The sequence below is a fragment of the Stomoxys calcitrans genome, chromosome 1 (genome assembly GCF_963082655.1).
Source record: "Stomoxys calcitrans chromosome 1, idStoCalc2.1, whole genome shotgun sequence".
NCBI lineage: Eukaryota > Metazoa > Arthropoda > Insecta > Diptera > Muscidae > Stomoxys > Stomoxys calcitrans.
Window position 1 is genome coordinate 175,352,702 of NC_081552.1, and position 13,511 is coordinate 175,366,212.

At 38.4% G+C, this 13,511-nt stretch overlaps 1 protein-coding gene across 1 annotated transcript in view; it reads left to right on the plus strand.

Annotated features, from left to right (window-relative positions):
* LOC106082467 (putative uncharacterized protein DDB_G0292636) overlaps positions 1-13,511 on the plus strand; it is a 31,929-nt gene that overhangs the window by 17,655 nt on the left and 763 nt on the right. The window contains exon 2 of the mRNA XM_013245008.2: positions 13,185-13,469. Coding sequence (XP_013100462.1) covers positions 13,313-13,469 — 157 coding nt within the window. The 5' untranslated portion in view covers positions 13,185-13,312. The remainder of the gene's footprint in view (positions 1-13,184; positions 13,470-13,511) is intronic.

The window sequence follows — 13,511 nt, forward strand, 5'->3', positions numbered from 1 at the left end:
ATCTGCAAAATTATGAATACCCAGCATTTGGGTATATATGGGTAAATATCCGGGTATTTACCCAATATCGCCCATCTCTAGCGATGGGAGAATGGACTTAGGATGAGAGCAGCTCATGTCATCACGGTACAATCGAGGCAACGATAGAAAATCTGGAAGGAAGGGTAGAGGTTTCCTATCGGATAACTGAGACGACCATTGAGTTCGAGTGTGAGGCACTGCTGCCAGCTGCACAGTCTTGGACTGACGGAACCCTAGTATTGTTATCTGGAAGATCATGTAACACGGATGGATCAAAGCTAGAGGACAGGGTGGGCCTGGGTGTCTTCATTGAGGACCGAAGAACTGAGATCGGTTTTATACTTCCTGACCATAGTACGGTCCTGCAGGCGGAGATCCGGACGATCACGGAATGCGTGAGGTGGTGTGGTGCTAACGCGACGACCACGAGTGTGAACATCTTTACGAACAGTAAAATAGACATAAGGTCAATAATAACCAGGACGGTAAGGTCGCGAACAGTCTTGCAGTGTAAGAACGAGATTAACGCCTTCTCTGAGGATGGCAAAATCCGCATCGTTTGGGCGCCCAGCCATAACGAAGTAAGGGAGAATGAAGGGTGGACGATTTGGCGGTGAAGACCAGAGGACTGCCTTTCGGGTCGACGCGGCACGAGTTAAAGGCGTGGGCGACGAACGCCCTTAACTGTGGAACAGCAAAACAGTCGGCAGGACGGCAAAAATCTTATGGGGAGATCCGGATCGTGAGAGGACGGTGCTATTACGGAAAGGAAGTAAGAATAAGGTCATTATATCTTTTGGTGTCATAACGGGACACATAAGACTACGAGCTCATTTATGCAAAATCTGTGCGACAAGTGATGGCATGTGTAGGGCATGTGGGGAAGATGATGAGACGTTGGAGCATTTCCTAAGTCATTGCCCGGCTTTCGCGGCTAAAAGACACCTGTACTTAGATAATACCAGAGATGAACCAACTTAGGGGAGTGGTATGGAAAACAATTGAGGATTTTGTAATTGGCACGGAATTCCTAACTTAAAATTTTTTTTTGCGGTTACTTTTTAGTTCTTAGAGCGCATAACAAGCCGATCACTGGCTTAGGTATATGTTTATAGTGGCATGGGGCAGATTAATTTCCGCACCCTCTTTTCAACCTAACCTAACCTAACCTAGTAAAATAGCCGTAGAGACCTCAATCCTTGGAAGGCGCAAAAGTTTTGTGCATGCAATTAGGGACCACTTAGGGAAATGAAAGATAGGGGTTACAGCTTTGCGTTTTGAGAACTAGAAAGGTTTTCCCAGTTTTTTTGTAAAAACAATTGTCAATATTGTATTTCACATATCTCCTACTAGACTCAACACAATTTTTAAAAATTACACTTAAAACGAATCTATTTTAAGTCTTCATTACAGTTCAGTAAACAAAATTGACGTTGTTAAGCCAAGTTTTCTGTATAGAGATGAAACATTGAAATTGCCTTTTTTTACGAAAAAATGCCAAAAATTTACTTTTTTAACATTTATTGGATTGTAACTCGCATAACTTTTGACTGATCTTAGCATATATCAAGGCAATAATGTATATCAGCTTTCCAAAATTTAAAATCGGTTCAGAATTGCCTTCACAACAAATTTTCGGAATGACTGGTCAGTCTACGAAAATTAAAAAAAAAAAAATGGTTGTCGAATTTATTGGACAGATATAAAAAATATTATAGCTAAGGTTGACACCTTAACATTTAAAATTTCATGAAGATGTCTTTAACCGTTCGAAATTGGCAGACTTATTTTCATTTATTTTTATTTTTTTCATCCCACTGTGCGTCGTTCAAAATTTCAAACAAATCTGCTAAGAATTCAGGTTTTATAGGTTCAAGAAGTAAAATAGGAAGATCGACTTATATGGGAGCTATACCTAAACCTAAATATTGACCGATTTGGCCCATTTATAATACATTAGGGCGGGTTGGTTTGTATGGATGAAAAACCAGTAAGAAAAGGTAAAAGTCGGGCCCTGCCGACTGTATAATACCCTGACGATGACAACTTTATTGCAAAACTTGACAAACATATGAATGGGAGTTATATTTATTTCTGCACCGATTTCGACCAAACTATTGTGGTAGTTGTCGTTGTACATAATTTTGGCAAAATTGGTCAATAATGCGCTTACAGTGGCTCTAGAAGTGAAAATCGGGCGATATACATATATGGTAGCTACATTTAAAACTGAATCGATTTTTATGAAATTCACCATTAATATTAAGTGTCATAAGAAAATTCTTCCTGCAAAATTTCGAGCATATATATGGCACCTATATGTAAATCTGAGCCGATTTCGACCAAACTCTATAGATATTGTGGAAGTCGTCGAGGAAAGCGTTAGTCCAGGTCGAAAGAACATATATATGGGAGCTATATCCAAATCTGAACCGATGTATTCCAATTTCAAAAGGCTTCGTCTATACGCCGAAAAACATGCCTGTACCAACAGACAGACAGACGGAAATAGCTATATCGAATCAGAAAGTAATTCTGAGTCGATCGGTATATTTATCAATGGGTCTATTTCTCTTCCTTCTGGGTGTTACAAACAAATGCTAATGCAAAGTTATAATACCCTGTACCACAGTAGTGATGTAGGGTATAAAAATTAAGAATCGCATAGCAAAAACGTTATCCACATAAAATTCCGTGAAAATTCTCCGAAGAAACCATGGATCTAATTCGCGCCTCTCGACTTGGAAAAGCTTTTATTTCTAGTTTTTTTCTTGTAAAGGCGGGCATATACATTTCCGAGACGAGAGGCGCGGATTTTGATTTTATTTTAGATACATGGTTTCTTCGGTGATGGTCCGTGGGTGGCCCACCAGAAACCTTGTCCCAAAAGTGGATGTCAAGTTCGCGATCCCCTCCCAAATACCTTTCGTTTGAGCCTCATCTTACCATGGTCGGTAAATATGTCCTTTTTGGGGGTTGTTTTGGGAGTGGGGCGACCGCCCAAACAATTGGATATTAGATTCATGTTCTACTCTTAAATACCTTTCATTTTAGTCCCTTATTGTCATAATTGGTTCATATATCCTTATGGCGGGTTGTGTGGGTGAGGCGGTCCTCCAGGTACACCACCCCAAATTTGCATACCCGATGTTTGTTTTAAGGCTGCTATAAGATTGCAAATAAAATTTCACTTAAATCGCCCCACCCATCTCCGAGATCTGCCTTGTTTTAAAAATGATGTAAGGGGGAAGATCCGCCTCCCATTCAGATATCAAAAATGTATTACCCCAGTTTACCCAAGATCCATTCTGCACCATCTGTGAAAATGTCAAGGAAAACTGTTTCGCCGTTTTTGTGTCTATACGGAACACACAAACAAATAGACATACATAGATTGATTTTTATACATATGAAGATTAAAACAATACATCGAGGTACTATTCTATGGAGGAGAGTATAATAAGAACTTAATTTGGGGTATACACAATACGGCATACGCACTAACTTGCTTAGTTCATTACTATTGGTTAGAAAAAGCAATGATGATTATAGGCGATTGCAGCAGTTCACAAGACATCTCCATTGTTTCCCCTCCCGGCACCGGAATTACTATGACCAATACACAGGCTGCAACTTTGAGCTCCGATTTGCGTGGTGTTCATCGTTATCACGAGAAGCTCAGCTGAGAGATAGTTATTGTTGTAGCCACATTTTCATGTGAAGGTGGCGATCCTCGTCAAGCATCTGTAGGTGAGCAAGCTCGTTCCGGTCCAAAGGACCGATCGCCTGAAGAACAGGGAGGCCTTTGGTTATTTAAAGACGCCAATAACTGGCCATGTCATAACGAGCAAGAACCGGTGCCCCCCGGCCTCTTACTGAGACTCTCCGCTCTATACCGCTGATTGTCCACGACTGCCATTGCAGCTACTCCGTATGGAGCATTCCACTATCCGCAAACTGTGGACGCGCCCGGTAGCTCGCAGCTAAGCTTCTCGTGACAGCAAAGAATACCAAACAGATAGGACCCCAATGTTTCAGCCTTTGTGGTGCTCACAGCTATCCCGTGCCGGGGTTCTTACTGATCCTCCGCACATGCTACAGCAATTTGTGTCAAAGTCAGTCGTAGAAACAAGGTCTTCAAGTCACTTACCGGCAGCACTTGGAGTGCTGACAAAGAAATCTTGTAGACAAAACAAAGAAATTGTCTGGTCAGTGGTAAAATATGCAGTGGCAGAGTTTACTGGCCAGCTAAGCGCCACCTGCCAAAATGCTCGGCTTTTAACGCAACATTTATCCTAATCATCCTATTTTGGTTAGCCATCCACCGCCCAAAGACGTTGGATCTTCATGTTGTAATTTTTTGTTCTATTTTTGGTCTGCTGAAGGTGGTGCACGTGAGAACTGAGGAGACATCCCGACGCAGTTCGAAGAGCAACTTTCTGCCAAATCTGAATATTATTCCACGGCGTGTCACATAGTTGATGAGGCCACAATGGCTCTGCATAACTTGCCACAGGCTGGCCAATTGCTTTCTACGTGGTCCACAAGGCTTCTTTATCTGCAGATAAATGCTGCTGCTGCCAAGTGACTTGATCTTGTTTCTAATTCTGACCTTATCGCAATTGCAGTGACATGTACTGAAAATGTGTTAGACCGGTCAAATGGAACACTTTAAGGTCGGAATCGTTACTCCGCCCACCTTTACACCTAGCTCGTCGTGCGCATCATGGGTTAATGTAGCGAGAAATGAGACTGAAGATTTGATGGCAGATATCTTCGAATCTAAAGGGGCAAGATCGTTGAGGTAGACGTTTAACCTTTCGCCGATATCAACAATGATGATCATACAATCGTCCGCATATGATACGAGCTCAATGTCGTCTGATGGGGATGGAATAGAGGACAGGTAGGGGTTTAACAGTGCCGAAAATATCACCTCGGCTTGGGAACTCCCTGCTTCACTCTACGTGGTTTCGACCTTTGTGATAAATTTTGAAAAACGTGAGGGACGCGATATCCTCAAATAGTTTTGCATAGCTGGCCGCATCGAATGCTTTTCATAGGGTTAGTGCTACGAGGACCGTCCTATAACATGGCCTGGGCTGACTGAAGCCACGGCAAATATGATGGCTTCGAAAATCCATGCTGATGATCGGCGAATGGAAATTCTCCAACGAGACTCGAGACAAGTAGTCCCTCAAGCGTTTGCCTACTAGTAAGAGAAGGGAGATTGGTCTGTACAATTCGCCCTTTCTCGGGATCTTTTCAGGCTTCAGTTGCCGGCTTACTCATCATCCACACATCGGATACTATAAGTGTACCCAAAGAGAGGCTGTAGGGTACTTGACACCAGGTAAAGCCAGATTTTCAGCATAAATGTAGCGTTTTCGTCTATATCAGCGCCTTAGTCCACGGTTGTTGTTATGTGTGTTGTACAACCGGCTGCCAGAGCCGCGGTAAATTGTGATGGCTGCCCATCGGCTCGGAGATCACGGATAGGACGGTTGCCTCAATCCCATTCCAGCCGATGGTACGCACCGGATAGACCCGATGTACTCCTTCATCTGCAAGTGCTGCCGCCTCGGTGTACAACACCTTCTACAAAAACAACAACAACGACGGATGGCTCTACTCCTAGCCTTGGGGTCTATCCTAGCCTATGTTGTCTTTAACAACTAGATACAACAAGGCAATCCCAAGGCAGTCCTTCACTGCTACAACAACAGTACTGGGCCCGGTGTTCATTGTTATCACGAGAAGCTTAGCTGCGAGCTAGCGGGCGCGTCTACAGGTTGCGGATAGTTGAGTGCTCCATACGGAGTAGCTGCAAATGCAGTCGTGGGCAATCAGCGGTATAGAGTTAAGGGTCCCACTGAGATGTCGGTGGCACCGGCACTTGCATAAATACTGAGTACCTATAATGGTCGATATGAAAAGGCGAGTTATTGGCGGCTTTAAATAACCAATGGCCATCGCGTTCCCGTGGCGATCGGTCCTTTGAACCAGAACGAGCTTGCTCACATATAACAGCTAGACAAGGATCGCCACCTCCACATATAGACATAACGCTACAACAACAACAAAAACAATCCTACCACCACACGCCATCCCAAGGCAGCCGGTTGTACGTACCGGGTTGACCCGATGAATTCTTTCATCGGTAAGGGCTGCCGCCTCAGTGACAACACACTGCTACAACAACAACAACAACAACAACCACACGCTACACAATGTAATTATAAGCCTTAAATTCCATAGCCGCCAGTTATACGTACCGGATTGACCCGATGAAGTCCTTCTTCATCGGCAATCGCTGCCGCCTCAGTGTACAACATACCACCTAACCTATCGTATGGTGGAATGTGTAAAAAGTATACCATACTGGTTTTAAAATTCTTGCAAGGATTTGAATTCAGATCTAGACAATTTATTTTATTTTTACTATAGAGGGGCCATCGTATGTGTACATCATAAAGTCTAATAACTACATATGTAGGCAGCAAGTTAATAATTGTGTGGAACTCACCTTATTTTTTGAAAATGTTGTTTCCTCGAAACATCCATCGCTGATAAGTTCGTTCGCAGCATTCATGTTGTTGTAGAAGCAGCCTTCATCCCCCTTACGAGAGGGAGACTGCTTAAGACATGGATGTTGACCTTGGCCGAATTCTATATTGACGTTGAAGTTTATGCATTGTCGCAGTCGCGCACACACGAGAAATTCATAGAAACATGATTTTCTTTATAACGAAAAAAGCACTTGCGTTACCCGAAACCAACGCACACTTGCATACGCACATTATTCTAGATATTTGATATTGTGATGCTCGAAAAAAACCCTAACATATTTGTTATTGCCCGCCGCTGCTTAAAAGCCAGAAAATTTTGGAACTAAACTAAACTTACCTTTGATTAAGATTTGAAGTTAAAAGTCAACACTGGAACTTTTACTTACAAAAATCCTAAGCACATCAATAGGATAAAAAACGCGCGAATTTGTTAAAATAAATAACCCTCATCCACTTAAACACTTTTCTCAATATCCTTTTCGCTCAAAAGAGTGCACTCTGTGTTTATTTCACAATCTAATAATTCGATCAATTGGTTTTTAAGTAATTATAATCTGATTGGATATTTTACATTAAGTTTATTATTTTACCTCATTTAATTATGAACACAGACGGCATTTTCTAGATTTCCTTGAGCCTTGTACTATTCTTTGACCCCATATTTTGGGGCTTTGTTTTTGTTATTGGTTTGTTTTGTTTTTGCTATTTTGCCAATTCAGAGTTGCATTGTAAAGAAGCGGCGAATGAGTTATCGAAAAAGGAAGAAAGGATAAGGAAAATGGTGTTGCCACTGTAAAGTTTAAATTGTAACGGTAACTATAGCAAAGCATGAGGTGCCTTTACACGATATTACTAAAACTGGTCCTATGATATAATAACCAGGTAGTGTACAGTAAACAGCTGTGTACAATTTTTCTCGCCAAGTGCATTATCCGTCAACGCGTTAAGAACCATAGCACACACACACAACGAAAAATGACGCGAACTAGTTACGTACACAAAATCAGAGTTTCACTAATCACTGATTTTGACAAATAGTGCACTCAATATTTTGTTGTTGGGCAACTGCGACTACCTGTAATTTAATATATCTTGACTAGTCCCAATGTAGATAGGAAAATAATGTAGTCAAGGTGTATGAAGCAATGTGTTGCAAAATTATACAACCACAAAATACAATTTGGCAAATGAAACAATAGAAGAATTTCTAGCTGTTCGTGTTGATTTCAAAGGTCAATAACCATATTCGATATACATCTATAGAACAAAATAAAAACCACTTTCTTACGCACAAAACAGATTAATACAAAATAACGGCACTTAAATCCTGGCTTTAGACCAGCAGTGGGCAAACACACACGTATTAGCAAAAGCATCTTATGGTATTATATTGATAACAAAAAATACTGCACGTTTTTAAAAGGGATAAAACAAGGTATGCATCTCTGGCGAATGAAATGCATTGACATATCCTTAACGAAATTTTCGTGAGTGATACCGTTACCGAAATTTTATTGGCATTGGTGATTTTTTTTGCAACTACGAATGAAAATGTCTGTTTAAATTGCTTCATGCAACATGAGATAAAGTTAGTTGCAAATAAAAACGGTTGATTACAGAACATGTGTACTTTATTAGCCAAAAATGAGTGAAAATCATACAAAATACTTATTCTAAGTCTGTCGCCATCTGGTATTCTACACAACTATTTTTCAGTAGCGACATAAATGTCTTGGCTACAACCCGTGGTACAATTAAGAAGTAGTATTATTAGCACAACAACAAAAATCTACCCCCAAAGAAACTACTTTGATGGACAAAGTACATTACGACAGTTAATGCAAATGTCAAAGTAGTTTTAGAAATAAACGTTATTTTACAATTTATCTTCTTCAAATGTGTTTTAAAGTGGTTTTTTCATCATTATATCACTGTTTTGTTGCTTATGTGTGGAATAACGGATCAAATAAAACATCGTTTAAAAATCCTAGAAAAATATCACATCATTGTTAACAAGTATTTGACATTTTGCTCAGCTGTTTGCATGACCTCACCTTATAAGGGCATCCTGGCTACAACCATGACATAATTACCAGGAGGTATAGCGTAAACAGTTGAGTGGTTAAGAACCATAACACACGTGACATTACCAGGTAGTGTACCGTAATCAGCTGAATACAAAATCTTCTCGCGAAGTTCACTATCTGTCAACGAGTTTTGGTCGTGTTTTTGTATTATAGTTAAGAACCATACACACACAAGCAACGAAAAATGGCGCGAACTAGTAACAGACTCAAAATCAGAGTTGCAATAACCACTAATTTTGACAGATAGTGAATTTAATATTTTGTTGTTGGGCAACTGTCACTACCTGTAAATGAATATATCTTGATAACACACACAAACAACGAAAATGGCGCCAATTAGTAACATATTCAAAATCAAAGTTACACTAATAACTGATTTTGACAGATAGTGCACTCAATTAGATGGGCAACTGCCACTACCTGTAAATGAATATACTTTGGCTACAACCGAAAATTTCGCTAGAGATGCATACCCAGCTTAAGGTCGGTACTATTGGGTTGCCCAAAACGTATTTGCGGATTTTTTAAAAGAAAGTAAATGCATTTTTAATAAAACTTAGAATGAACTTTAATCAAATATACTTTTTTACACTTTTTTTCTGAAGCAAGCTAAAAGTAACAGCTGATAACTGACAGAACAAAAGAATGCAATTACAGAGTCACAAGCTGTGAAAAAATTTGTCAACGCCGACTATATGAAAAATCCGCAATTACTTTTTGGGCAACCCAATATATTCGGGTTTCGCGTTGAAACTCCATAAAAAATTAACGGAAATATTTGCCGAAATTTGTTCGTTTCGTCATAACTTGTTTTTTTCTCTAGGGAAATTTACATTTCGGGACGCCCATTGAGAGCACAACCACAGTCGCTGCGCGACAAGTCATTTTCTTACGCAAAATAAATGCGATCGTCAAACTTCTGATTGTAACTGGGTGTTTGTTAGTTTTAGTGATGTTTTACCTGGGTGGAAAAAAATAAAGTGTTTGTGGATGCATAAATAAGAAAGTATTTTTAAGTAAATTAAGTAAATAAATTTTTAATATAAGCAAAAAAAATAAATATTTCTTTCACAACACGCTAATCAATCAATCTAATAAGGTTTGTGAAGGAATGTGCTGCGCTTTTGGTTTTACAATTACAACAAAAATGTTTGGATAAAAGTGGAAGATGCTGACAAAGGTTTTTAGAAAGCTGCCCTCATTTATCTTATAACAGTGAAAATACTACAAAATCTAATTATTTTTGAAAATAAATTCTGCATTTGTCTCTTTTTAAATTCTTTTGTTTTTTTTTTGGTTGAAATTTTTGGGTTTTGGTTGAAATTACAAAAACATACATGAATTTCAGTACACCCATGCACTCATATTTGTGTCTACACACGCTCGTAAGCAGCTGATGTTTGATGCCATATTATTTTTTATATGTAAATAGCAACATTTTGGCCAAAGGAACCCAAAAAATCAACCTTGTCAAACCACCGAAAGATCGAATTTCACACTAGGTGTCAATCCCATTGCTGTCGGTTGTACGTTCCGGTTTGACCATAGAAAGGAGAATTCTATATGAACATTTTTTCTCCGAAAATAATGGCGTCTAGGTGCAGCGATTACAAATTTGACGTTTTCTTTTCTTTCTTTCGTAAAGCCTAGTATTGACCTCATTGCGAATACTAGGCTCACAGCGAAAATGTCTTTTAAATTATTGCGAAATCAGACGGACTCTTTGCTTTGTCAGAACACAAACAAATGTCAAACAACAACACACAACAAAGATAAAATATTGAAGCAGAGTTTATCGAACCGTTTCGTGAGCATTTAATTACATTTGCAATTAAAATTGTGCGAAATTTATTCTGATGCAGAGACATGTCGCTACTATTTTGCTCAAAGAACTCGGTACCACTTGTACGGAATGTGTTCGCATTATCTTCACCACTTTTTTTAAAGCGCGTTTTTACAGATGTTCGTAAAAAAGTCGAAGTCAGTAGTAGGCTGCTTAAGAGTCAATTAAAGGGGGGGAAAAAGGAAATGAGTGAACATAAAAACACAATTAAATTAAAAAAAAGCTAACAACAAAGTTAAAACGTTTTTTGTAAAAATAATTTTATGTTAAGGCTGGTACTAGGTTTTTTTTTTTGGGAAAAAATTCCCTAAATCGTTCTTTCGGTGTTTTGGCAAAGTTACCATATTTGATTTTTTTGGGTTTCTTTGGCCAAAATGTTGCCATTTACATATTAAAATTCATATGGCACCAACCAATTTATCAGCTGCTTACGTACATGTTTACATTCAAATGTTAGTGTGTGGACCGCACTCCAATTCATATATATGTATGTTGTTGCAGTTTCAACCAGAACCCACGCACAACTATTGAAAAATTGAAAAAGAAACGAATTCTGTTTTTATTTGTAAAAATAATTAAATTTTGTGGTATTTTTGATGGCATAAGTTAAATAAACACAACTTTCCAAAAGCCTTTGTTAGCATCTTCCACTTGTAAAAAAATAATGTTGTTGTAATTGCAAGACCAAAAGCACATCACTTTCACAATCGTTATTACTTCGTACAATAGTTTGTTGTGAAAGAAAAATTTATTTTTTATTTATTTCAGAAGTATATTCATATATATTTTTATATTGGGTTGCCCAAAAAGTAATTGCGGATTTTTCATATAGTCGGCGTTGACAAATTTTTTCAACGGCTTGTGACTCTGTAATTGGATTCTTTCTTCTGTCAGTTATCAGCTGTTACTTTTAGCTTGCTTTAGAAAAAAGTGTAAAAAAATTATATTTGATTAAAGTTCATTCTAAGCTTTATTAAAAATGCATTTAGTTTCTTTTAAAAAATCCGCAATTACTTTTTAGGCAACCCAATATTTATATACAAATAGTTTCTTATTTATGCATCCACAAACAATATTTTTTTTTCCACCCCGAGTAAGTACATGTGAGTGAGATCACAAACTCTAACAAACACTTAGTTAGAATTAGAAGTTTGGCGACCGTGTTCATTTTACATAGGAAAACGACTTGTTGCGCAGCAGCTGTAATTGTGGTCTTCTTAGGCGTCGTGAAATGTAAATTTTCACTAGATGAAAAAATAAGTTATAGCGAAATGAACACTTTTCATCAATATTTTCCTTTTATTTTTTTTATATGGAATATAGTACCAACCTTTAAAAAGCAAAAAAAAATACCACAATCGATTGAGAAAATACTAAATCACTATCATTGCTCACTCACAGTACTCCAAAATTCTCTCTACTCTCAATTTTCTTCGATTATTTCTAATCTGTACACCTAGCGCATTTAGAAAGTCGGAAAACACATACTTAGTTTTGAACATCTGCGATTGAGTTTGTCAACTTGTTCTCTTTTTTTTTGTCATTCATTCTTTGTTAACGTTTTCTCCTATTTCATGGTTGAATTAAGAAGGTTGGTTCACTTGCCCAGTTGATGAAATTGTCCAACTCCAGAGTTGTTTCCAAATCCCACTAGAACTTCAAATGCTTGGTTTGGATTTTAAATTTTGTTCCTTTTTTCACATTTTAATTGTTTTAGTTTATATTTACACGTCTTTAATTGGAGGCCATCGGTTAGAATCCTGGCGAGACCATCAGAAAATTTTTCATCGGTGGTTTTCTCCTCCTAATGCTGGCAATACTTGTGAAGTATCATACCATGTAAAACTTCTTTCAAAAGTGCGACACAACTGCGGCACGCCGTTCGGACTCGGCTATAAAAAGGAGGCCCCTTATCATTGAGTTTGAAATTGAATCGGACTGCACTCATTGATATGTTAGAAGTTTGCCCTTTTCCTTAGTGGAATGTTCATGGGCAAAATTTGCATTTTGCAATCATAAATCTTTTGATCTTGTGGCTGCCACACACATGATAATGCAAATAAAAACTAAAATGTCAATCATGGCGAAACAATTAAAGGTGGTCTCATTTGTACAACAACCACAAATCATATGGTGTAATCCGCCATCTTGCTATCAAGCTGATCGGCGTTTTGCCAACACACCCAAACAAATACGTGTGCGTAAATAAGCAGAGAACAGAGACGATTACAACAAAGAGAGTGCAAACAAAAATCTGACATCTTAATACCGTCAAACCCTGCCGGCTGTTAACAGCTGTTTGCGTGAGACCATTTTTTAAATCCGCCTTGAATGTCAATTAGGGATTATCCAGATATTTGACAGTCTTGACATTTGATGACACTTTCAACCTGCAGATATGACATCCTTTATGATGTTCATGGGGTCTATCCACTTTATGTTTTCGCAAGTAACTTTGCCTTCTAATAGTGAAACCTGCAGAATAACAAATTCGTAAACTGTTCTGTTATCACTTGTTAGCTAAACAATTTTTTTCTTAAAAAACTACTGAATTCCCCTACTGATCCGCTGATACCACATGTCGCGTGAGACAACCTTTCAATTACTCAGCCATGATTACAAAAACATATGAATGGTTGATGCACGATTCATCTTCATTTGTAGATGTCCCATTAGGAACGACCGAAATGCGAACATCGTCAATCCTGATCATATGTTACATATCATTTCTCTACTTGTTCCAAAAGTTAGTCTGTTTATTAAATTCATAATAAAACATTAGTCCTCAAATCATGGCCAAATTGGAAGCATCTGCAGTTAAAAAACAAAAAGCAAAGAAAAGGAAAAATCCCAATCCCGAGCATGAGGATGAAATAGCAAATAAAAGTATAATTTTGGAGAACACTACACTTCAAGACAAAGAAGACAGAGAGGAGAAAACACCTCAAGGTAAGTGTTCTAGACACCAATGGCGAAAAAATCTATTCCCCA